This window comes from Ischnura elegans, chromosome 2 (genome assembly GCF_921293095.1).
Source record: "Ischnura elegans chromosome 2, ioIscEleg1.1, whole genome shotgun sequence".
Classification (NCBI taxonomy): Eukaryota; Metazoa; Arthropoda; class Insecta; order Odonata; family Coenagrionidae; genus Ischnura; species Ischnura elegans.
In genome coordinates, this window is record NC_060247.1 from 123,622,004 (window position 1) to 123,649,172 (window position 27,169).

The following is a 27,169-nucleotide window of genomic DNA, read 5'->3' on the forward strand; positions in this document are numbered from 1 at the left end:
AAACTATAAACTATGTGTCTATTTATTTTATTTGTGCCTACATTTTAGTGGCACTTATAGGCAAGGTCGAACCTGCTACTCGTGTGTTCCCAAAGGATGTTTTAAGGCCGTTTTGCACGGTACACGGAATTGCGCAATCTGACGTAGTACATACAGGTCGTAGTACGGTACGTGCGAAGGCGCAATCAAAATTGCGTCGTGTAAAGCGGTGAATTGCTGGAACACATGCGTGGATGCGAGACGGAAAAATAGCCCCTCTTCTAATTTGTCCATGGATTCGCGCAATTCCACGCCATTTTAGAAATTAATGCAGCTCTAACCTGCGCAATTCTATGCCCCGTGTAAAACGGCCTTTAAATTGGCGGTTCGCTAACACGCTCGCTGCTCTTCTTCCTTCGACGCAGAAGTAGCAGAAAGCCGCAAAAACAGAAGAAGGTAGAGGTAGCGAGGCACGAGAGCTGACAAAACTTGCGAGAGGGTATTGGGATCGTTAAGAATTTGCTATTTTCACCTTCGTCATGTAAATTCAGCGTAGCTTTTGTAAGCACCGTGGGTTTCGATTTCCGGTTCACAAAAGAATGTAATTGGTGAGCAGTCCCATTTATTATTTATACTTCCCTTATATTCACCCCTATAGATTATTTATGGGGTTAACAATTCAAGGTGACTCATATATTTTATTTTTTCATTTCTATCTTTGAGCCAAAATTGCTGCATTTTAGATTTCATGAATTCCTTTTGTCTCAATTTCAAGTATTTTGAATGTTTTTCTTAGAATATTTTTTTCCTACTTATATAGTTGCCATTTCAAAGTAGTTTTTTTTTGCAGATTAGTCATGGCACCATCCAAGGTGTTACTTTTGGCATGTGGGTCTTTCAACCCACCAACGAATATGCATCTTAGAATGTTCGGTAAGTAGTTTATTTTTATTTATGAATTCCAAGTCATTATTTCGTGCCAATTGGAATTTGGATTGGATAAAAGAAAATTGGCATTGGAATTTGAAAATCCTGATATTTAAGTTATGTCTCGTTGGGCAGCTAAAGTAACTCTGTCTCAAATTTATGCTCCTCATTTTATCTATGGGCGTTAACGTATTTTCTTGTATTTTCAGAAATTGCCCGGGATCATTTTAGAAAGTTTGATTACCATCAGGTAGTTGGAGGTGTTATGTCACCTGTTCACGACTCATATGGGAAAAAGGTAAATATTTTAATCGTGTGTCGTCGTTTATGGAAGCATCCTATTTTTTCCTCCTTAATAACGAAGTCTGTGCGGTGGGATAATGATCTCCATAGCGTTCACGCCGGCCGTGACAAGTTTGCCGCGACAAACCTATAACAAGCAAATCATATGCTTGCCTTAAGCTTGGTTGCTACTTCGGTGTATGCTAACTCCGCGTTATTTTATGTGGTGAAAATTATTAAGTAATAGACCAGCCTAGATATGCAACCAGATATTCCCCCATTTGCTTCAACTCTCTTTATCAAGTTTTTATGGTTATAAAACTTGATTGAAAAGGGCTTAAAGGTGTTCTGCCTTCATTCCACTCCTTGGCCTCTTCGAATTTATTGTAGTTTTTCTTATATGAATACATAAATTATTAAAGTGTGTGATATAGCATTCTATTCAAGCCACTTTTTTCTCATGTGGAAGTAGCAATGCAATTTTAACTTCATATGCTGCAACCTTTTCTGAGATGCTTTCATTTTACTCAGTATTTTTTTGCTTTAAGCTAGGATTGTCACATAGTTTGGCAGACAGCAATACATGGATGGCACTCCATTGTCACTTGTTTGTATGACACTCGTAAACACCTATAGTCTATGTATATAGTATGGTGGGCCTGTGCATCACCCTACTGGGTACAGACTATAACACCTGTTCTATTAACTGTTGCATTGCCACAGAAAAATATTTCACCAACATAGGAAGCTTTGTTCTTCATATTAATGCTTCAGTAGTGTTATTACTTAGTTAATTACTCTTTGATTTCATTTATATTGTGTAATTTGTATATATTTTCAGAGCTTGGTATGTGCTAATCATCGTTGTGCAATGTTGAAGTTGGCCCTGCAGAGTTCAGGGTGGATTCATATATCAGATTGGGAATGCCAGCAGGAGTCATGGACCCCCACAAGGCAGGTCCTTGAGCATCACCAGGTATTTATATAACATCCTCTGTTTATTCATGCTTCATTGTTCAGCCAGTTAGTGAAGTAAATTTGTGCTACCCTCCATTAAAACCCATATCCTTAGTTAAACCGATGGCTACATTCACAACCGGTGGATCCATTACCAACTGAAGGGGTGGCTTGGAATGGATTTCTCCATTTGTAGTGACTGCATTTTATACCATGGTACCCATAACTTGAGTTCCAATTGCGACAAGAGCAAACTCAAGAATTAACTAATGAGTATGTATCCTTGACTGTAAATTTTTGGACAGGTCCAGGCATGTCATTTTTCAAAAATTTTCCTGGACCTTCCGTTGCCTGGAAGGGGGGAGTTCGCCACCCCAAGCCATCCCATCCCCCTCCAAAGCATAATCCTAGTTACAGCACTGGCTTCAGCAGAGAACTTGTCTTTGTTTGCACTCTTCTCCCAGTGTCATTCCGTAGGCGCTCTCTCTATTTGTTGCTATTGACCGTAACATTATACAAACGCTATGAAAAATGACTTAGGTTTAACCTCTTAGAAACCAGGTTTAACCTGCGGAAAACTGTTGGTAATAGAAAAATTTTGTTATTCCTATGTTCGTAATATCAAGGTTCTACCTTAAATGACTGGAAACTTGAAGTACATTGTGTGATGTCCTCTTGTGACAAATTCTTTACATTTCTAAGCCACTCCTCTAATGAATCTAAAACACTTGGGTACTTCAATCATGAAGAAGCTCTACTGCAACACATTCATATTTCCCTTCACCAATGGAATATCGATCATTCATTCTTTGTAGCAAATGCAGTTTGGGTCTTCATCTTCCTCATTTTTTCAATCTCCTCTGATATTCTGTGATATAACTCCATGTCCTTGCATCTAAAGACATTTAGTCAATGGTTCCATTTAATTTTTTTCCACTGTGCTGCAAATTCAGCATAGAGCATGCAAACAATGTCACTCAAATTTTAGAAAATTACCACAGACTAGCCCGCGCTAAACTTTTACAGAGTTAGTTGTTAGTAGAGATGTGCGAATGGTATCCGCGAATACTCGAATACCTCAAATACTGGAAAGTATTCGATATTCGAGATCTCGAATAATTATGCTAAAGGTACTACCTTGAATACTTTGAATTTCTCGCCATACACTGTCGCACGCACGTCGTTGGTAGTTGACTTGGAAAAATGTAGAGAACTTTAGTCGTTTAGTGCATGCAGCACCGTTTTAGGCAAGTTGACGAACTACATCAAATTCGTGAATTAGAGCGGTGAAAAGAGTTTGATGTGGGGAATCGAAAATGATCGGGTGAAAAAAAACCGAAAACCCCCACCAGGAGAACCTTGAAAGATATGGTAGTTGAATCAACTGTATGCCCAAATTGTTACCATAAAATAAAATGTTCGATTAATCAGCTAAATTCCTGTTTGAATCCTTTAAAGGGAATCACAATTACTCGCAAAAAATCCTGGATTTCCTGCTGCACAGGCAACCTAGTCAAACATTCCTGCATTCATCGTTTTTTTGTCCATCCCCATGAAAAATGATAGATTAGGGTTCCACTGTTTACCATTTTATTTTTCCATTCAACTAGTGAAATAGAAGAAGAAACGTACGTTGAATTTGCTTTGCGCAATTCTAGTATTGGAGGTATTCGAAATTCGAGGTATTTGAATATTCGAGCAATGATTTAATATTTGAATTCAATATTCCACTTCAAGAAATCTGCTATTCGACCCATCTCTAGTTGTTAGTCCTCAACAAATGTGAAATTTCCGTAAGCACTATGGTATTTGGCTGACTAGGGTTCAAACTGGGGTCATTTTCAGTTTCAATATATATTCAAGGTTGATTTATACAGTAGACTCTCATTAATACGAACAATGTTATTACGAAGTACTTGGATAATTCTTTGAACACTTGCTGTATTTTAAGACAGTTTATTATTTTCATTATTTATTTCCAATTATTATTTGCTTGTTAATTTGTGCAATCACCTGAAGAAAGTGCAAAATTTGGAGGGGAATGGTAAAATTAATAAGTCTCCTTATATTAATTTATCAGTGCTGTAATCCTATTTCCTATGTCTTGTTGCAGGAAATTGTTAACTCAATGCTCAATGCTAATAACGAGGTATCATCTCCAAATAAACGTCAAAGGAGCGATGATTACTCATGGGTTCCTGATGAAATCCGTTACTCATCTGGAGGAATTGAATCTGTTCAAATGAAATTGCTGTGTGGAGCTGATCTGCTTGAGTCATTTGCTGTTCCAGGCCTCTGGAAAGAAGAAGATGTAAGTTATTAGTAAATTAAATCATGATCATTTTTTTCTCTTCATCAAATGAACATAGTGACATTTGATGATGTAAAATTTTTATTTCAAGAAATTATCAATTTGTTGTTTTCTCTTCACAGATTGAAGCAATTGTGAATAACTTTGGACTTGTAGTTGTTACTCGTGATGGCAGCAACCCCTACAAATTTATATATGAAAGTGACATTCTCTATAAATTGCAGGTAATATATTGAAGAATATATTCATGTATGGGATATTTCGTATTTTTGTTTGTATTAGGAATAATCATTCATTTTAATTTCATTCCATCTGTCAACACATGTATTCTATTGATAAATGTTGGGTATATTAGGACCTTTACATCTCAAATCAGATAGATAGTACAAAATCATGTCAGCTGACCATCGCCAATTTCTCTAAGGGTTATATATATGTATGCATGAAAGCAGTATCCTCATGATGAATTATGATCTTTTTAGTGACTTTTTATGCAGTCACACACACGGGTGCAAAGTTAAATACACAAATGGATGAAGCTCGCCATGAAGTCAAATATTTTTTAATGGCGAACTTTATCCGTTGGTGTATTTATCTTTATATCAGCTTAGAACTGAAATGATAAAAACTTGGAAAATTGCTGAGTCAGTTCTCAGAGCAAAATATCAAAAATCACGAAAGGCGATTTATAGATGTTCATCCATCAAAAATGGCAATAAGAAGCACAAAATAATACCACTGCAGAATTACTCAAAGAGATGCAGCAAAAGATATTCAACTGTGTCATTGCTACAAACCAAGAGCATTCGTGTGCTCAAACTTTGCTCCCTATCCTCACAAGAGCTGCTAAGCGTTACTATGAGAAGCCTAATGAGCAGGGACTCGCTGGCCTCGGTGGTGACTAGCCTACCTAAAAGCCACAGCTGTCTCCATTGGAGGGGATTAGCGAGGGTGGTCGTGGCAAGCAGAGTTGCCAACAACAGAGATACTCCACTACAAGCAAAGCTGGGGCTTGTTTTGAATGGCTTTACATAATTTTTTTGCAACAATTGGAAAAACATCCATTATACCCTTACTTTCAATTGTTTTCTGGGTCGTTCTCAAGTCTTCTTTGTACTTTTCATTTTGATTTAGTCATCGGTGAATTCAGGCTTCACCATTGGATGAAAAGAGGGATACAGGTTTATCTATTTTGAATATCTTCTTATGAAAACATTACAATTATGGTTATGACATAATTTTTAGAGGTGGAAGTAGGGAAAAAAGGTGGACTTCCCCTAGCAATTTCAGATGATACACATCATGATTTAATAACTTACTCGAAAATATTCTTCTTGTAAATGAAAGATAGCAGAAACGATATTTTTTCAAATTAAAACTCAAGGCCTGTGGGAGTTGTGGTTAACATCATCCTATTCTGAGAAGAGTCTGGATCCAAGAACCTGATATCACTCCTCAACCTTTTCCCATAGGAATAATTTGATCACTCCAAAAGAATCTTATTGTTCCACTCCATTATCTAACCTAACTATAGTTGAAATTAGCTAACATGATATGCGCTTCTTAAGAATTGCGGTAATCGCGTGGAAACTCTGGCCATGGCTTTCACTGCACGTTTCTGCATAGAGGAGACTGTGGCAGCAGCTAGCATTACCCCAAAAAAAGATGCCATAAGTTAGGTGAGGCATAATATATCATTTTCAGAGTATCAATGGCAGTTACTTCGGCCAGTTTTCTTACAATAAATATGCCAGTGGATAGTTTATTCATTATATAGTCAATATGTGATGACCAGTCAAGGTTGTCAGTGAGGAGAACACCTAATAATTTTGTTGAATGTGTCCGAGAAATCACATGAGGACCATCATTTAAGATCGTACTTGAGTTACATTGAGACCGGTTGCCATGGAACTGAAGAAAAACTGTTTTGTCAATGTTGACTTGCAGGGCGTTATCATGACACTATTCAGACATGCTGTTGATACTGCTTTGGGTTGTATTTACTAGGTCGGTCCAATTTAACTCACTTGAAATGATCGAGGTGTCATCTGCATATAGAATGGCATTTTGGAGGAGGGCTTTGTCTGGCAAGTCATTAATAAAGATTAGGAAGAGCAATGGCCCTAGGATGGAACCCTGCAGTATTCCTGCTTTAACAGTTAAGGGATTTGACTTGACTACTGTAATACTTTTTGCTGTTCTGGAGGTATATTTAAAAAGTTGCTTGCGGTCAGTTAGGTATGATGACAACGAGGAGAGAGCTTTCCCCAAGATGCCCACTGACTGCAGTTTCAAGAGGAGAGTTGCATGTTTAATGCAATCAAAGGCTTTGCTTAGATAAAAGAAAACACCAGTTGCTAATTTATGCTCCTGAAAAGCTGTGCATAGTTGGTCTAATAGTTGAAAGATGGCAGTACTTGTAGAGTTGGATTCACGGAAACCATGTTGAGCATTGTTCAGTATTTTAAACGTTTTGAGATGACTCATCACACGATGGTAAAAAAGTTTTTGAAAAGATCTGGGAAGACTCCAAAGCATATAGAGGTCTTGAATATGTCAAAAAGGGGACCAGCAATGTCTTTGGCAACATGCTTAATGAGAGGCATGGGTATACCATCAGTACCTGCTGACCAACTATTTTTGAAGGAGTGAATAATCCGAATAATTTCAGGTTGCGTGCTTGGGAAGAGAAAAATGTCTTGTTTGGGGTTGCCTGCTTTGATGTCAATTATGGACCTTAGGGTTGAGGGTGAGTAACAGAATTGTTTATTGAAGCTGTCTGCAGTGATTAATAGATCAGAACAAGGAGTGCTATTGAAGAAGATCGGGGGGGGGGTCAGGGTTCCACAGGAGGATTTTGAGTTATCTTTGATCACTTTCCATGAAGCCTTTATAATGTTGTTTGAATTTTTAATGTATGTATCAATTTTAATCCAATGAATTCTATTCCAGGTGAGATATTGGTAAAGATAAAATTTGAAAAATATTGACTGAATTCTTGATTTGGTCTTCTACATGCTGTCGATGTGGGGATACATATGGTTGAATTTTACTGGCGCACAAAATTATTGAAGATTCCCAGTTGTATGAAAAATTTTCAACGGCTAATTTTCTAAAGATTGACTTTTTCTCATTGTTTCCTTGCTCACCTTTATAAAACACCAGTGAGCTTTGCATTAAATTTTTTATCGCTACACCATTTTCCCATTGGCCAGGTTATCAGTATAATCATGCACCTGACTTTTCTTTGCCTCATTGGTAATGGTGACATTACTCTTCTGTGATTTTCGTCCCTCATTTTCATGCCACATATATTTCCATGCACAGCATACTCCTGATTATCTGGGCTAATAATGGGGGAGGCGGCAGGAATAATCGTAAAACACGAATAATCCTAACTTTCACTGTAATTGTCATAATTAAGGCAAATCAAACTATCAATTATTAACTATGCACATTGTCTGTTATTTTAAATCGCTTTCCAGAATCATTTAGAGCTTTCATTCCCCGACCGCGATATTTTTAGCGGCGATAACATGATTTTACTTATATTCCTATTGCTCCATGTAATACCTGGTTTCTGAAAACCACACACCCGTGTCTGAGATCACGGATTCAGAAAATTGGTTTGCACAAATGCTTCAAAAGTTCTACGTGACGTCAGAAACTACACTGTCAGGAACCACGCTACGTAGTCGCGTCTTGCGCAAGTTGTCTGGCATGCAACTGCTGTGGGACGTGGTTCCTTGATCACTGAACGCAATCATGCACCGTGATGGTTATATAACATGAACACCGAGCTTCTGTTAAGGTAATGGGTGCGCAATCATCTCATCGTACCGTAGCGATTATAGGAAACCTGGACTGTTGGCAATTTGTCTACACAGGCAAGTGCCTGGTTATAACTTATGCCATCTATACTTCCACTTCCCTCGCTGCCTTCATTCTATTATTCCCTACCTCTCCAGTTTGACCTTGATTAGTCTCGGCATAAATATGTCCGAATGTGACGAAATTCCCTTTTACAAAGAGGATACTAATGGAAACAATAATCCCATTGTAGCCTTGCATTAAAATGGTGCATTAAAAAAATGGTGCTTTTGTGTCCGATTAATTTTTTATAAAGATTGCGGAAAACATCAATGAAATGTAAAACTCGTGCACAGATAAGCCGCAACACGGATAAACCGCAGCCAGATAATCGGGAGTCTGCTGTAGGTCCTTTTTAATCATTCTAATTTCCAGCATGGTATATGACTATACATGGCCATGTTACTACTAATACATTTACGGCTAATATTGGTAGTACCATGGAAATGGCATAATATGTACAAAGCACATGAAGCTGATGCTTTGGGTTTCTGCTATGTAGTTTAGGTAATAAAAATTTCCTGGTACATATTTGCCACAAATTAAATACAGTAGACTCTCGTTATTACAAAGTTCACGGGACCGAAAAACCGGAGGTTCGTAATAACGAAGTTCGTAGGAACGTTTCTTTTAATAATCAACGAAAAAATAGTATATTAAAAACGCGATTAAATTACGCGGATATGTATATATATAATATATATACTAGAAAATTCGTTTCAGTTTTTCAACAGAAGAATGCGGCAGGACGCAATCGAGGGTTGATATCTTTCCGAATACATTAAGTTAGATGTTCAAACTAGATGCCTTCCAAGACCTTGTTCCTAGGTTGATGAACTTACAGTCTGGCCGCCGAGAGTTGTCCAATAACAGACAAAATGGTCTGGGTAGGGGGCAAGGCTGTCAGATAAGAAAGGGAAACGCTTACAAAGGGTTCCGTGAAGAAAAGAACCGGAAGGGACGATGAGCGTGAAGGACCAAGAGGAACGATCACTTGTTTTCGTTATTCGAAGAATGGGCTTATTTTGGTGGATCAGGCTTATTTAGGTGCTCCTTTATGCATTTGACAACGTTGAATGACTAGGCGAGGGTGTGAGGTGCGCTTGGGGGACAGCGATTGGCTTTAAACCGTGCTGGAGCTGGATTATCCGCCCCTCCTATTGTGTCGTAATCGGACAACTCTCGCCAGCCGGGCTGTATGCAAGTTATCGAGGAGTACGGTTATCCTGCAGAATGCAACACTGCATTACACGTATGCGCTAACCCACTATTGTGACGAACTGATCTATCTGGGCGTGCAATGCATCCGGAGCCGAAAAAATAGCTCCCCGCGGTGACGAAGAACGGGCGAAACGCTGAACAGTTCCTAAATTCACACCGGATTCAATGATACCTTGTTCAGATTGTAATCACGGTGAGAGTTTCTCAGCCCCACTCCGCGTAGTATCGGCCAAATTGAAAGGCGCCAAATTCGAAATTTGAAATTTTTGAATGCTCGTATCTCTGAAAATTCGTAAATCGAATGTGCATAGGAAGAGGACTGACTGTACATCCAATTTACGAACGGTTATGAGTGGGTCACCATGACTTCACAGAAATGAAGCTTATTATATGATGTTGCATGTAAACTGAATAAAGAACCATGATTGACGCTTTTAGGCGCAGTACACGAGAAGAAATTAAACGTGGCGCGTTTATTAAAACTTAAGTGTAGTGAATATCCACCTAAATGCCGTGACTTGTGCGTGGAACTTCGTAATAAAGTTCTTATTGTAACTGCCGGGACCGGGACTGAAGTTCGTAATAACGTAATAACGTTTCTTTTTAGATAGGCCTTTTCGTCGGGACCAACTATTTGCTTCGTAATAACGAGAACTTCGCAACAACGTTGTTCGTATTAACGAGAGTCTACTGTATTTGGAGTTGGGGCGAAGTGGCCGAAGTCAAAGTTTTTCATGGGGCCCAACATATCCAAGTAGAATATGATTTATAGCACCTCCTAGAGGTTCCACCACTCAGCAATCTACTCTTAATTGATACACATCGGGCAAGGTTCACTACAACAATATGGATTATGAATGTGAGGAAGTCTGCTTTGTATAGCTTTTATTGTTAATTGTTAATATTTATTTTTTCTTCAGTTGAGGCTATTTTTTTAAACAAGCCTTTTGCTTCATTACAGAACAACATAACTATAGTCACTGAGTGGATTTCAAATGAAGTAAGCTCAACAAAAGTGAGAAGAGCAATTCAAAGATCAGAGAGTGTCCGATATTTGATTCAGGACTCTGTTATTGAGTTCATCGAACAGCATGGTCTTTACAAGAGTGAGAAGGATAACAACAAGTGAGTAATTTTGGCTGTGAAATTTTTGCACATGATGCTTTTTAGCCTTTTGAATTTTTTTTTGTAAATGAAAATAAAATTGGAATTATTTTAGTTAAGTGTGTGTTCATTTATTTTACCTCTCATTCTTGATGTGGTATGATTTAGCTATGCACACATTTTTAGGTCGTGTTGTTTGTTTGTGGGGACATATTATGTAGGTTGTGGTTTTTCCAATATACAAGCAATTAAAGTTAATATCCAAGTTTAGGTGTTTAGATGACATTTTGAACATGGCAAAATATACTTTTTGTTCACTATGAAATGAATCTGGTTAGCCTCTTATTGTTGGTGCCATCGACCTGTGGATTTCAACATAGCTGTCGTTGATGGTTTCTGGCGATACTTTATGGAATTTAATCATTTTGAATGAAAAACAAAGTTTAATTTTTCGTTCAAAATATATAGTTGTCTTTAATTGTTTGCTATACATGTTTTTTCCTTTATTCAACTATCTAATGTCTCATTTAAAAATACATGTGATAGTGTTGTAATTCTGCTCATGCCACCTTGAGCCTTCTGTATTTTAATCGGAAATTGTGCAGAATTGAAATTTTTCTTCATGATTTAAAACAGTTTAATTTAAATTTAGTGTTGGCTAATATGGCTTACAATTTTACTATTCTCATGCACCTAGGAGTAATTCTTACAGAAGTTAACTCTGAATAATTGCACTGATCTATTCCATTAGTTATTATTGCTTTTATCATCACAGATTTCATTGCATGAGATTTTATTGATAAATAACTCTCTAGTTGTTTTCCTTCATGCAGTGACATAATATCTACATATTCGAAGTTTAGCAAGCGTGTGATGAACCAACTTCTTTTTCAGAATATGTATCTGTTTTTACAATAATGTGTAAATAATCCAGATATCAGTCGTCCAATATGTTTGTTAACTCAATGCATTCTAAACACAGGAACGTTTTCATTTGAATCCTTCCTCTAGAATATTGTATACCTTAAGTATGATGATGTGGAAGTTCTTTACTGAGTGAATTATATATTAGACTTTTTGAAGTGAAAGTGAGAAACTTACTGTTTTAACGTCATTTATTGTTTTTTATCAAAGTGTTAGTAAGTCCTAAAGCGGGTGTAAATTTAACAGTGATGAGTATGTCATATTTGCTTATTTGAAGTGTCAATGTATGCATTAGGTACAATGGGAAGGGTGATCAGATATTTATGAACTTTTAGGATATTGCAACTAACTTTCAACCGTGCTGGTATAGTGAAGAATGCATATAAAAATGTTATTAACTCAACTTAACCACTGAGAAAGGAATAACCAGAGTTCTTTATGGTATAGGAATATCGTGGCAGGTTTATTGGTTTATCTATTCTGGATGGACTTTCAGTGGCAAACGAAGTAAATTGCTCCTCTCAATACCTCCTCTTACTCTCTGCCAATAGGGCACCAGCTTCTGGCTTTGAGTTCTCAGTACGTGCTCTGTCTTAGAGGATCTGACTGAGGCACTGCTTGGGTAGTATGAATGCATGCAGTTCATTCTTAGGCTTTCACATTCCTATCAAGGACATTAAAACACCTTGAGCAAACTTGAGCATTTCATGGTGACGAGTCAGCAAGGGAATGGAAGGTGTTTTATGGTTCAAGAATAAGGAGGGTAATCCTGGGTCTTCTCATGGGGTCTTATACATAACCTTGAACTCATATTGAAATTTATTTCCTAAGGCTGAAGGGCAAATATGAATGAAAAATTATGTAAACTATTTTTTATTTCTCAGGAACAAATAAATTAAGTTGTAACATATTATTCGTCGGTAAATTTAATTTGTGATAAAAATTCATTCATTTTGCTGAACTGCTTTTGTGAAAATAAGTTTAAACTAGGTACTCAAAGTAAATTTACAATTTGGAAGGCCTTCATGTTTTCATCCCTCTGTATTGGAAGAACACTAGCTTTCTGGCTTGAGCATCAACGTCTTCCTTTTATTTGATTGGTTTATTTTCCATTTAAAGAAATTACCCAGAAGGGTTGATAAATTCACGTTCATCATTCTTCAGATTTTGTAAAAAATAGCAATTGTGAGTTAGTGAGGCGAGTTCTCTCGTCATAGCAGCCAAAATTTCTCCTACGGTCTTTCGGGCTAAGTAGTTCAAGAAGTTCACCGTGGAGCACTTTACCAGGGTGATATTTCTGCCAGGTACCCTCACTTCTCATGGAGATGGTTGTCATTGAGGAAAACTGTGAATGAAAACATCAGAGGAAAACCTGGAAGATAATCCACGTGAGCCCATCACAGTGAAGATATAAAGGCTGTTTTTCACTCAACTGTCTCCAGGCATTTAACACTGGTGGGCTAAGTATTGTTTTGAAGCTACTTGGAAAAGGTGTTACTATCAAACAAGTCAGGAAGCTCTACTACTGCCTGCCATATTCAAAGAATGCCGAAGTACAATGTAGACAACATTGATCCTAGACAGTGTAGACAACATTGCCCCTGCATATTTCTAGTATCCCAGAGTGGCAATAAGAAGCATATTTGGCAGTGGATGTGACATTAAGACACCTACAGTTCAGTGGTGGAACTTTTTGGGCCTCTGTTTCGTTTGCATATTTTACTTTGCTGAGAGAACTCAGATTATTCCTTTCTCGGTGACTAAATTATGTGCGTAAGCTTACTTGTCGTCTTGCTGCTATTGTGGTAAACTTTTATATTCTTAATCCGTGTTTTTGAAAATTCATTTCATTCTGGCAATTCCATATAAGGACTCATCCCTCTGCCAGAATAAAAAATTTCAAGCCACAAACTGTGGTCATGGTACCAACCATTCTTAATGAAAACCGATTGGAATAGTTCCAACCAGTATCAAACACATCCTCTTGGTGAGGAATATGAGTCACACTACACAATGTATATAATGTAGCGTACTTGTTCCTCATCAATTGAGATATGAAGCCCATCTTACTTGCACCACCTGATGCATTTAAGACCTTATATTTCAAAACGCATTGTTTAAAACCATGAATTTTATGAAATCATGCAGAAATATATTAACACAAGGTGGCTAAATAGCCTTGAGCTGAGGGCTGTGAGAAAAATTCCTTCCCCTCCAAAGCAAAGTGGTTGAAATAAAGTTAGACTAAAGGATTTAACATACTTCACTTTTCGTATTGGTCTTACATTGGTACTTATGGTCCTTATCTTTTTCATTATCTTGCATTTAATGAGAGTTTCCTTTGCTTTATGCTTTCGCATGGAATTTGGATGAAAACAGTAAGTATGAAATGAAAAGTCTTTCCTTCCTCACACCATCTCCAACTGATATTGTGATGGACTCTCCAAGCCCCTTGTACCCTCCTGGACATAATAACAACAACCTGGCCAATCAGTCGAATGTGCAGCAGGGTATCATGAGGGTGAATAGCGAGGTGAAGAGCAGGGGATCTTCAGTAGTCATTCTGACAGGTTACCCTGGTGCTGCCGTGAAGGTGTATTCAAAAGGAAAAGAAGGCCTCAGTGAAAAGAGAATTACTGACAATTCAGTGACAGAGGTGAGCTCTAAGATTCCTTCTCCAAATCATGAGGGAGGACCAAAATGCGAAAAAAGCAAAAAAACGCACAAAGAGGTTAATGATGATGCACATACAACTGAGAGTGAGGTACAAAAAACCGAAGAACCAGTGGCACGTGTTCAGATTGAGATTACTAAAGATGGTATTAGAGTAATTAGTGATAAAGAAACTACAGTTTGATTGTAAATATTGTTAGCTGGTACAAATTATTGATATTTATGAAATGAAATGCCAAATTTCTATTTTTACTCTTACTACATATTGTGGAATGGTCATATGATACATATATTGATGAATTTCCTGTTTTTGAACGGGTTGTGTTTCTGGATAAATTAATGGGGTAGTATTTTCATCTATTTTTTACTTTGTGGTTACTATTGAAGCAGAAATTATTGCATCTAGGCAAAGCATGTAAAGATCCATATTTCTGCAAGGACAAGCTCCCTTAGCCTCATACTTTTTTCTTGAGGAGACTACTATTAGCGGCTCCAACACTTTGGTTTGGTCCCATTACACAGCTTCTCCTTGATGACAAGAGGCAATTGCATCTGTTAGGACACTATTAATATTTGTCACTTTAAGTTCAGTGATTTTGGCTCTTATGGTTTGCCTCAATTTCCCGCCTGGCTAGTAGTGTTTAGCAGAAGTTTAAGGTGATGGATTTATAATGGTGGAGGACTGGGGTTCACTATTTTTGAGAAGCTCTTTGCATCTTGCTGTTGTGAGCATAAGGTGCCTTCAGTATGATTTTTTTGTAGTTGTTAGTATTTCAATGAAAAATCTCTCATTTTGTTTCTCTTTAAGAAATATTTAATTTCATTCATGGTGGTGACAAACTTGAATTTTGCACTCTTGCTAATGTTGATTCATCCTGTGATAAGATAAGTAATGATTCCAGGCATAAGAATGTTATGAAAGAAGCAATCTTGATCAGAGAATTTGACTGTGAAATGGGGCATTCCACTGAATTATATGATGCAGCAGGTGAGACCATTTTTATGCATAAATCTGAGCACCTTTACAATAATAGAGTCTGATGTGATAGAAGAAAATGTCTAATCACACTATAAAATCAAGCTTATGGTATGGAATTCAATTCATTTTATTTTAATGGAAGGTCACTTAAATTTTTCATTGAGGGCAAATTTTTGTCAGCCACAAGTATACGTTTTGCTTATGAATGACAGGAAAGTTAACTTGAATGTCAGAAGCAATGTAAATTACCACAGATTATGTGCAAGAGATGTTTTGAATGCCTAATTATGCTTTAAAGAGTGGATTTTCATTACTTAAGTAGCATTGAATTTCCGCCTTTCAAAGGTGAACAGTGAAAACAGAACATAAAATCAAATTTATTTCAGACCACCATAATTAAAGAATACCTTATCCTGTGTGGATGAGAAGAACATTCATAAAGTTTGTGTGTGTCTGTTAAACACCTTTGTTAAATTTGAAATGTCACCAAATCATTACATATGAGTTGTTGCCGGTGTTGAATACATGTTGCCTTTAATCAGGAATTACCTCTTGTTGATTACATGAATCTTTTTTCTGATGAAATTATGGCTCATGAAAATGGCACATTTATGTTAGAATAATGTTTGAAATATGTATTCGAATTCATTTTCATTGTCTTATATGGGTAGATAACTCCAAATAGTTTTTTTATTTAGGTAATGGACAATAGTGGTAATTAGTTGGATTGGTAGCTGAAGAGCATTGAGTGAGAAGGTGTAATGAGAATATAAAAGCAAATTCCATCAATCTACATTTTATAAAAGGGACCCTTGATAATGGCACAGTATGTGGCTATACTAGTCGCATCAATAAAATTTTGAGGAATACTGTTTCCAAGTTATAAGCTCAGTATTATGACAGATATCTCTTGGGGTAGATGAACGGCTGAGCAAATATTAACTGCAGTGGAAGCTTGTCTTACTGATTAAGGGATATTGTAGATTATACCATTATTAACCTTCTAGATGACAGAATATTCACTACCTTAGAATGCCAAGTGAAGCAATTATGGGTCAGAATGGTGGAGAGTTACTCCCTCTTAAATGTGAATATGTATTGTCTACATTTAATGGGGAATTTGTAAAATACGATGGTTATAGGTGGATCCCCTGTCCACCCCTTATTACAAAACATGCATATTAATCAGAGCTTTTTATACCAGTAGTGTTTGGGATTCTGTCGTGAAGTTCCTTCATTGGAGTATAAACTTCGAATTGAGAAAGAGAAGTCTGTATTTGTGGTATGTACATCAATTATTGCTTCCTATAAATTTCAGTGCTGGTATGATGGCTAGTCAGTTATTTTATAAACCAGTCATAGTACATATAATTTAAGTATTCCACTATACTACCCACAGAGATAACTATGTGGAGACATCCCTGTCAAGGCGAATGATTGCATTCTATGGATTTTGTGCACATTTATAATATCTTTTGATGGAACCATATTTTTATTTATACTTATTTTTGTGTATTCATCTTGGGAATTAGTATTAATTTGTGAACTTTATTTATTTTCCTCATCTATGCATGTCAAATCTCCTTGTGGAATTTGGTTCTCTATATGCATGCTTGATCCGTCTAAATTAATTCTATTTTTGCTGGTTGCAAGATTTCAGTTAAATTCAAGTCAATGGGAGAAATAAGAATTTGGTTATATATTTTGCACAATTTTATTAACCTGACTGGTTTCAGCACTCCCTACTCCATTATCAGTCTTGGAGTCAGTAATGGATACAGAAACAACTCGAGGGGGGGGGCTAAAAAGATATTTTGTGCTACCTACACTTTTAATGTAGTAAAAAATTATCAAGTTACATGCAAACTTTATGATAGTTTCATTTAAACTGATCATTCGCATATACAAGACAATGCTATCTTATGATATCAAAAAGTTACAATTTTGGTTCTGCAATGTTCGGGCAAGGGGGGTGTGCACCCCCCATATATGTATATCCACCATTCCCTGGAGTTACCCTTGATAATGGCACAGTATGTGGCTATACTAGTCGCATCGATAACATTTTGAGGAATACCGTTCCCATCATGGAGAAATTTGAATAAGTCCTAAGACAGGAAATCCAAGTACCAATTGAATTCGGTGCAAGAAATATCTCTGAAAATGGTGTTTCAATTGTGTTATATTTTTGGAGACTCTTAGCCTAGCCGTTGGTGGTTTAACCTGTTTACCTCCCCTGTGTTGATTTCCTGAGGCAATCGAAAAACCAATTTCAGAAATACTTTTCCCACCAAGTACAGTGGAAGCCCACTACAGCAAATTCGGCATAATGCGAGAATTGGGTTATAGCGAGTGGTAGTCTTTGTACATACAAACAGATTATATTTTCCATAAAATATAAATAGGATTTAGTGAGGCCAAAAAGTTCCTTCCAAGTTATAAGCTCAGTATTATGACAGATATCTCTCGGGGTCGATGAACCGCTGAGCAAATATTAACTGCAGTGGAAGCTAGTCTTACTGATTAAGGGATATATGTAGCAAGAACTGCATTGTATCAAGTTATTGAAACTGTACCACGAGAAGGCCAATGACTAACTAGAAATACAGGTAGAGGGAGGTCAAGAGGTCTCTGCCACACTATGTATGTACTAGGTATTTTGAGCCACAAGCAATATCTCTTTAGAGCAGTGCATAAGATATCTAGAAACCCATCGGGGTCACTCATTTTACCAGTGATAGCAGAAAGAGTAACTCTGAAAAGAGGTGCACGAAGTTTATTGCGGCAGCCAAAAAACTTATTGGCTTCACGGATACAGTACAGGTGATCAAATCGCTGTGCACAACTCAACTGAATGAATTCCCGGCTTGCATGCATGGAGCACATGTAAAATCCATTATGTTAAAATGAACTTCATGGGGGGAGAAGGCTTGGTCTGCGTGCCAGGCTGCCTGTCGTCAATCAGGGGCAGTGTCCAGAGCTCATTTTGGCCACGTGCGGGAGTGTTGATTGCTCTCAAATACCACGGGTGGCACCATTGCATTGCGAGTTCACTGGACCCTTGTCTGGTTATGACTACCTCTCAAGCGATTTTGTGCGATGTCTTAGTTTGGCGCAGAAATGGGGAACTTGGTTTCAGCTGACGCACAGAGCTTTGACACTCAGCAATCCCTGATCCGTAGTCACGTCGCTACATATCAAACGACAAGCACCTAGGAATGCATGGTTTTGTGGAAACAAGACCAGTAATTGTTTTGCGATATTTTATTCGCAAAATTATGTATAACTACGTAAGTTTAGGCAAACACAGATTTTTTACTCAGTGAATTGCACTGATACGAAAGTAAAGGTGAATTTGGGAATTGAGGGGCTTCACCTCAGCTGCCAATATATCGAGCGATTTTACTGTTTCTGAGCACTCATTTGATCAAGCTTTCTCTGCTTAGTGGGCATTTGGATTTCCTCTCTTCTAACTTATTTCCTCTCTTCTGACTTATTCACGTTAGCCAAGAAGTAGCTCATACTTCATTATTAAAATGGCAACATTTAACAAACAAGTGTCAGAAACTGTTCTTGAACCAATTAGTTGTAGTTCTAAATGATTAAGTTTTAGTTCAATCTTGTACGACAGCTGAATATTTTCAATAAATCTGGATATTATGTTATCTAATTCTCTCTGATGAATGGAGTTTTAGGCCTTGAAATGTAATTGAATATGTGTAACAATCATAAATTGTTATTGAGGTCCTTACCTTAAAGAGGGATCTATTTTTAGTAGAAATGTGATGGTGATACCCAGGATGATTAGTCCACTATGTGTGTGTATTTTTTAAAAATATTCTCTCTTTTAGGATCCAAGTATTCATTATTCAAGATTACTTAGTAAAGAAAAAAATTCATAGCTAATTTTTCCCTTAATTAATTATACTTCCCAACTTTGACTTTTCTGTGTCATTTTTAAATGATTCCTAAAAATAATTCAATTTACCTACTTAGGAAATAAGTCCTCTAAGCTATTGAGCCACCATGGTATAGTATGAGGAAATAATATATTATATATAGCCCAAATATTTGAGCTAAAAAGACATGTATTTCTAAGTTAGCAAATTTCTCAGACTTCTTAGTGGAATGGAGTTACAATCTGTGATGGAGTAGTCACTTACGTACTTTAACAGGTAGTGAAAGTTAAGCATGAATGTTTGCATTTTGAGATTATTGATATTAGAATTTATAAAATCATGTTACTAAGAGGTATCTAAAGTGATCTATTTTCACTACCTCTATTCCCCGAGGTTGTACAATGTACAAAATGCTGAAGGGGAGAGGTGGGAATTGAGTTCTACAGCCACAAAGGTTCAATATGGAATTCAAAACACAAATGGCTGCATATTACGTCCCAATGCTCATCTTAACATGAATCAGTGTTGGTGTTTGGGAAGGGGAGAGATTCATCACAGAGACCGAACCCCAGCCTCTCAACTGGAAAGGGTTGAGGTTGGGGTTTGGTCCCAACAGTGAAACTCTCCTCTTCCCGCACACCAATACAGAAATTCATTTTTAAAAGGTGAATGAGTGTAACAATAATAATAATAATATTGTCTTTATTTCCATATGGTCTTAAAGACATTGGGAGGCGTCAAATTAAAAAAATATCTCATTACATTAGAGAGAAACAAATAATCATTACACAAAAACACGCAAAACTAACACATGACATACGTACATTCCTAGAAATTTACAGTTCATTATATTCAGCAATGCTATAAAAGGCATTCTCAAGAAGAAAAGACTTTAATTGCCTTCTAAGTTTTACTAATTCAGAGATTCATTTAAGTTTAGGAGGAAGATGATTATAAATTCGAGCGCAAGTAAAATGTGGCTTATTTTCCTGAAACAGGAGTTGAATCTCAATAGGTGAACATCCCTATTCTCTCGGGTGTAATGAGAGTGGAAGGAGCTATTTGGTCAAAATATACAAGAATTTTCCTTAACAAAGGAGGAACATTGCAGAATGAATAGACAGGGACTTTAGGATTTGAAAAATGGTCTGCCATGTTCTCTAATTGAGATTCCTGCGATAGCTTTCACAGCTTGTTTTTGCAAAGAGAAAAGTTTGCTAGCCTGGCGAGAATTTCCCCAGACGATAATACCATATGTAAGACTGAATTTCAGAAAAATACAATAATTTTAAGTATTCCTGCAAGATAACTGAAGTGAGTCTGCGAATCATAAAAAGTCCAGTTGCATTGGGTGGTATTACAGAGCCATTTGAGTTTTTCATTCCATATTTCTGTAGAATAAGTAAATCTTGACTCGCAATTTGAAACAATATTAAATAGGTAAATTGTACACAACAAGAAAATCTGAATTCATGAGACCAGGAAGTAAATTTCATATGGACTAAATGAAAATGCAAGTATTGTAGGCAATCCGAGTGATTCTTTCAAGATCATTTGTTTTTGTGCATGTATTTTCATGTTCTGGCCTTTTTTCAGTTCTCTGCACATCGTGGCATTTTGCAAAACCTTATGATGCCTCTAATGCTAATGATGATATCAGATTTGAAAATTATGACTAATTTAAACTTGCAAAAGACAGAAAAGGCTGAAGCCTCAGAAATTTTGCGTAGGTACTCTGGCTGACATTTCGTTGGAATTCTTATCCAACTTCCTCAGGCCTGTAGTTAGTCGCCATGTTCAGTAAATGCCAGAAATGTATTATGTTCTCGTTCGCCTTAGTTACCTCTGATTCGCTGAGTAGGTCACAATGACCTCGGTGAGGAAGATCAGTGTAAATATCAGGCACTAATGGAACACAGCATCAAACCTCAGACACGAGGATGTGGGAAAAGAATTCCAACAAAAGATAAAAATTCTGCGATCTTAGAGATGATTTGTTCAATGTATGTAGTTATTTTTCAGCTGTGATACTTCCTCATTAAATGGATCTTCCACTGTGGTTTTCACCATATTCATTACTATAGTAATAGTATAGTAATATATTAGCAGGCTTGTGTAAGGTGTTTTTGGGTTGAATGATTTAATAATTTTTAACGTAATTCTGTCCATTATTCATGGTACATAATTTGTGAAATAATGTCTTCCAATTGAGATCACAATATTACATTGATATTAAAAAGGATTTTTTGGGTTTAGAAGTGTTTATATTGCTGTTGCTGAATTGTTTATCTTCATTGCACACCCGAATTTTATCAGACCCAAATCAAATTCTCCCTTGATAATTCAGATTTGTATGCAATTTTGACTTTAGGAAAGTATTAGCTCTTCCTGAATAAAAGCTTCTCAATTAGTATGCTCTATGGGAGAAAATTTTCCACACAAATGGAGTAATGCCACTGTTGCATTCAAAGGGAATTGGTTACCTTTGTCATGTCTTACTACTTGGTCTAATTAATATTGTGGGAAATTCAAACATTGTATTAATGTTTCTCATGTATCATCATAAAATCAGTGATAGAAAAATGGCGGCTTGATTTCCCTAGAGTATAAATTGCATTGGTTACCAGAGTGGAGTTGCATAAGGTATCACCTAAATCTTGCATGGACTAGAACTGAATTAATTTGACCATTCATTTCTTACTCGCATTAATCCTTGAGTGAAAGTGCTTTCATCGTGATCTGATTTTGCGAGACTCAGAGGATTCTTCTGCGAGTTTATAATATGCACTACGCTATCTAAATTCTGTAATTGTTTGGGCCAGCACAAAAAATATGTATGGGAAAGATGAATTATCAGTTTTCATCTCCTCCTTGAATGAAAACAAAAAGATGGCATTGCCGACTTTGAATTTCTCCATTCATGAGGAATATGTAGAATAACTTTAGAAAAGAACCTGATTTTTCCTCAAAGAAATAGTGGCAGGAATAAATTTGTATGGAAACTTTTTCCCCACCAAGAGGATATTGTCTTCCTATTCTTTGTATCATGTACTCACTGCCATGGATAAGTGTAATCTTCCTGATGGGTTGACATGAATGCAAAAGACTGATTTATTTGGCACTAATTTTTCTGGAAGTTATAGACAAGGCTGATAATTCTGTCTTGGTCTAAGGCTTCATGAGCTACCCAAAAAAATCCATCCGCTCCCCAAATGAATGAATGGAAGTATTTTTGGTTACAGCCTCAGTAATCAAGTTTGAACTAATTTGTCTGAATTTTGTAGTGTGCGTAATTGGTATGCTCTGTTTATTGGCATTCGAAAGAATATAGAATTTGAATTGTATAGAATCATATGGACTCCTCAGCATTTTGTCATTGTGAAAAATATTGCTGAATATCATCTAAATATTTCATCCATTGTCGTAAATCATAGTCTGAATTAAGTGCCACATTTCTCTTGGAATAAGAGCTTTCCTACAATGTGTACAGTATTTTATAGTTCTTTCATGTAAGAAAGTTTTTCTGCCCTTCATGGTTGTTAAGGTGTGTGATTTACATGGTGCTGATTATGTTAGTAATTCCCTTAAGGTCTATTGGCATAGGTGATTTTGTACCCCTTGTTTACTTGTGTGTGCTTATAATACTATAACTATACTTGTACTTGTAACTTCCTCCTTATCATGTGTACGTATTTACTTTGATAATCGGAAACATTGTCTGTGCAGTCATACTGTTTATTGCATTGAAATATAAGACATGCTTCTTGTTGTCAGAGTAATGTCTTCCTTCGTTAGCGAGTTGGTTCCATCAGGAAATCAATTGTATGTATAAAGTTAATAATATGTGACCATGTAGATTGCCAAAGTAGAAGAGAAGATGATGTTAACTAGAGCCTGCTCGTGTTTTCTTGGAGGTTCCCTAATTTTTAGAACAAAGTACAAGCAGGCAGTTTCCGCGATTGAGTCATATATAAATATATCTAGATAAAATTGGACTTACTTCTCTTGGAGGTATTCATTACTCTCCTGTAGCTCCCTTCTTGACAAGTTTTTATTACCCACCCCCAGGCAATTTTTCTGGTTCTCAATTGCAGTTGCCAACTCAAGACAGTGAAGAAACGAGCAACTCACACTTATGAATCGAAATGATGGATCCTTTGATATGGCCTGAATCCGGAAAAAAGTACCTAATTTTCTCATGGTCTTTCACAGAATATTGATTAAACAATGTTTTTGTTGGTATGTGAATCCTCTCGTTGTGTGTGTTGTTGATAAGTGATGTACCTTGAACTATTATTAAATTTTTCTTTTACGAAAGTGATAGTTATTTGATAAGTGTTCCCTCTTACTTAAGTACTTGAGGCATTTTTCTGAGTAAAATGGAGATTCAATCTGTGTGTATGACTAAAAGGGTAGTCCAAACCTTATATAAAATGAAAGCTATGAAAAAAAATAATAGCTCTAGTGAAAAGGTTTTTGGTAAATTAATTAATGGCTTGAAAAATATTTTTAAAAAGTTAATAATCTAGAACTTGCGTTGCAAATAATTTTGAGCAATTGAATTTCCATAGAAATCATTGATTGCAAATTTTTGATCAAATGGTTTTGCCGTTAGATGGAATAGGTATGGATATTTATAACTTAATAATTATTTTTGTCAATATATTTATCATTTATCTTCATCTAGACTGTGTATGTATAATTATGCAAATGCTGTAATTTTTATGTTTTTTGTTTAAAGAAGTGATATCATCCCATGTAGCAGTGTAAAAAAATGTACTCCATTACATACAGTGATTTTTTCCTTTGGCATGTGCAGTGGTTATAGTGATGCTAAAGAATGTTGCATGAATTATTTTCTTTGTCATTTCAGGCCCTGAGAAGTGCATGCCCTCTATAAGAGATTTGCTGATACTGGTGGAAATGATGAAATGTACCCGACCCTTGAAGCCTGCTTTGCCTGCTGCTCTTGTTTAACCTTCAAATATGTAAAAGTTCTTAATGTAAGGAAAAAAATCCTGCATGTTAGGGGACTGAAGACAATCTGCACTAACTCCCTAGCTTTCGTTGTTCTAACAATCATTGTTGTATAAAAGCAATGATAATGTTAATATGAGTAGTTTTAATCCACTATTTATGGATTTAGTGAAATAATTAATAGCATAACCTTTTGCATGCAACTCTTCTAATTTATCAAATTCTTAATTGTGCTGCAAGTGTAATGCGGCAGCATTAATTAGTGATCTTGAGAGCTTTCGTTTTGAAGCCTGTAACCCAGTAACTTGCATACTTTGTTTACACTATGTGACAGCAGGGTAGACTGTGCACACTGTTGTTTACTGTCACAGTTTTTAACTGTGAAAGCAATCATGGCACATCTCAGATTACAATGCAACCCTTTGAAACGTGGAGACAATGTTTATTCCGCATCTTGAGTGAAGCATTGCGATATCATTATTCGGCAAACTATTGTGTGCTGTAATGATTAAACTCTGTTAATATCTTTGAATTTTTTCTCGCTGCACGCATTATATTTGAGGATAAGATGTGCCTTACTTGGTATTATAGAAATGGGCTCAAATAATTATGATTTTTTCAAGAATACAATTACCATGTATGCCCAATTTCTAGATTGCAAGGTTTGCACAAGCAAAGAAAGTATGTACATGAAACATAATGCGTCCTTAGCCATATTTTTCTACATCAATTTATACATAAATTGGATTATATTCCTCAAATTATTTTAAAGTACATGTTAGTAGAGATGTATGTATGTTGAATAATTTTCCTAGTAAAATGTGTAAGTAGTAATTTAAAAGAGCAAAAATTGGCATGTAACTTAAATTTTCCCCTGATTTACATAATCATTTGAGAAAACCAGTAAAGTAATGGATCATAATTTTTCTAACAAAAAAAAGTCTTTTAAAACTAGCTTATTCAGACCTAACTAAAACTGAACTTCTGTGATTGTCTAATAATGCAATTTTGTTGATGATGCATGAAGGTTTACAACTCTTGTCCATTGCATTGTTTAATGTTTCATATGAAATATGTTATTTCCTTAAAGTTGATAAAAGGCAGCAGATTGTCTATACAAACTATACGAGATAACTTCATTATGAAGAGAAAAGGTGCCATAGACTACAATTGAGTAAATGGTATTATTGTAGGTTCAACTCCACCCTCCACTATAATTATAAAATTCAAATAAGTTACTGATATAATTTTATTTCCAATATTTTCTATTAATTTCTATTTGCCAAAATAACAAGATTTTAGCTATTTTTGAGAAGAAACAGGCACATTTTAACCATGTTGATTTTTGGGAATTTAATACATTCCATGTCATTTATGCAATATTTTTTTTTAAATAGCAAATTTAGGTTATTTGACCATTGCTGTTTCCACGTTTCAGCATCATCAAAGCATATTGGCTGTACCACTGAATAGAATACGACATTTTTCTTCCCCTGCTGGCATAATCTCAAACTTTATTCATCTGAATAAATTTTGATGCATGGCCCAAGCATATTGGACTGACGTTGTGCTGATTATCTTCTACGATATTTTTTAGGTATTTCTTTAAATCAATGGGATTTTTTTCCAACTCAAAGAATTATGTAAATATTTATCTGATGTATTTCTATAGAATGATTAAGTGTAAATGATTTTCCGTGGCATGCAAGAACTTAGATTATTTTTTAGAGATTTGCTTACTTATTACTTAAAAGTTGGATACATACAGGTATTATATATATTTGTCAGTTTTGCAGAGAGTGGTGCATAAAGGATCTTTTCATTAAACTATAAGTATTTGATAATTTCTTTTGCATTAATTTCTAGTCATGTTTTATTACATTACCCTGTTCCACATTAACTGATTTTTTACCACAATTAGTTTTCAGTGGAAATGTAAATCAATTGAAATATGTACAGCAAGTAATGATAATTGATCCATGCCCTCATAACTTCTGTCCAGATGCTGAAAGGATGATTGGTAAAAAAAATAAGACAAGCTCAGCTGACAGATTTGTCCACTAGCTCTATCAAACAAATTCTAGTATGTATAATTAAAATCACTCATAGCTAATGCTATAACCCATGCACCAGTCTATTCAGAGAGATCTCCTACTCTATGTTGAGGGAAACTTAACTATGCTTTCAATTATTCAATAAGAAAAGTTAAGCCTTTATGTTGCGGATGTCTTCTTCTGATAATTATGATATTGAAAATAACTCTTGTTTCTAGTATGTCTTTTCAAAAATATTGCCTCCATGCTTACCAATTTGTTATGCTTTCTATACAATAAAGAATTGTCAAACCTTAATAGAACTTCTTTTAAAGTTGACATGAAAATTGGTCAACTCTCCAATGGTCATTTGACCTGCAATTGCTAGAAATAATCAACTTAAGGTCCTTCATCACCTTCTCCCTGATCTTCGTTTTTGTAGAAAATTACGCAACTGGTATTTATGACTCTTTCAATAAACATAGCAGAAATCACTTAGGTCATTTATAAAGAGCATGCAATCTGAGTCATGCGTAGCGATTTTGCCACTTTTTTCTTTGGTGGGATTGTGGTACTGCAAAAAAGTTTCAAATCATTATCAGTATTAGAGTTACAGTTATAATTAATACTGGTTAATTTTATCAGAATGTCTGCATCCAAGTTTGAAAATGTCAACAAAATTGTCATTCTTAGCATCTAGAAGATATACCATCTTCTTAGTCCAAGTAAGTACCACTTTTGATTTTTAAACTTAGGCAAAGAGACATTAGTAATGGCAAATATTAATGTAAACCTAAATATGCCACATATACGTATGCCCATTTTTCATGGACTACAAGACTGTACTCATACAATGCTCAACTTTAAACACATTGTGGCGAACAAATGTGCATGAGAAATGTGTTGTAAAGCCCTAAAGAAGCTAGTATGCATCAAGGATGTATTGGTAAGGTCCTCACATGAAAAAACTAACGATTGGTGCTACTTTGCACTCTCCAGGCCTCACCTCTAATAAATAGAAAGCATATGCATA

The 27,169-nt window shown here is 36.0% G+C and overlaps 1 protein-coding gene across 3 annotated transcripts; it reads left to right on the forward strand.

Annotated features, from left to right (window-relative positions):
• The first annotated feature begins 425 nt into the window (after positions 1-425).
• LOC124154569 (nicotinamide/nicotinic acid mononucleotide adenylyltransferase 1) lies at positions 426-26,454 on the forward strand. 3 transcript variants are annotated; one of them, XM_046528384.1, is made up of 9 exons: positions 426-587; positions 830-912; positions 1,116-1,204; positions 2,030-2,164; positions 4,259-4,456; positions 4,579-4,680; positions 10,509-10,672; positions 13,955-14,231; positions 24,000-24,128. In XM_046528384.1, the coding sequence occupies exons 2-9, from the start codon at positions 837-839 to the stop codon at positions 24,024-24,026; spliced, it is 1,068 nt and encodes a 355-aa protein (XP_046384340.1). In that variant the 5' UTR covers positions 426-587; positions 830-836; the 3' UTR covers positions 24,027-24,128. The 3 variants fall into 3 exon arrangements, with proteins under 3 accessions (XP_046384340.1, XP_046384341.1, XP_046384342.1); XM_046528385.1 differs by lacking the exon at positions 13,955-14,231 and adding an exon at positions 25,542-26,454 and having other exon boundaries at positions 427-587; positions 24,001-24,129; XM_046528386.1 differs by lacking the exon at positions 13,955-14,231 and having other exon boundaries at positions 428-587.
• Positions 26,455-27,169: the final 715 nt, after the last annotated feature.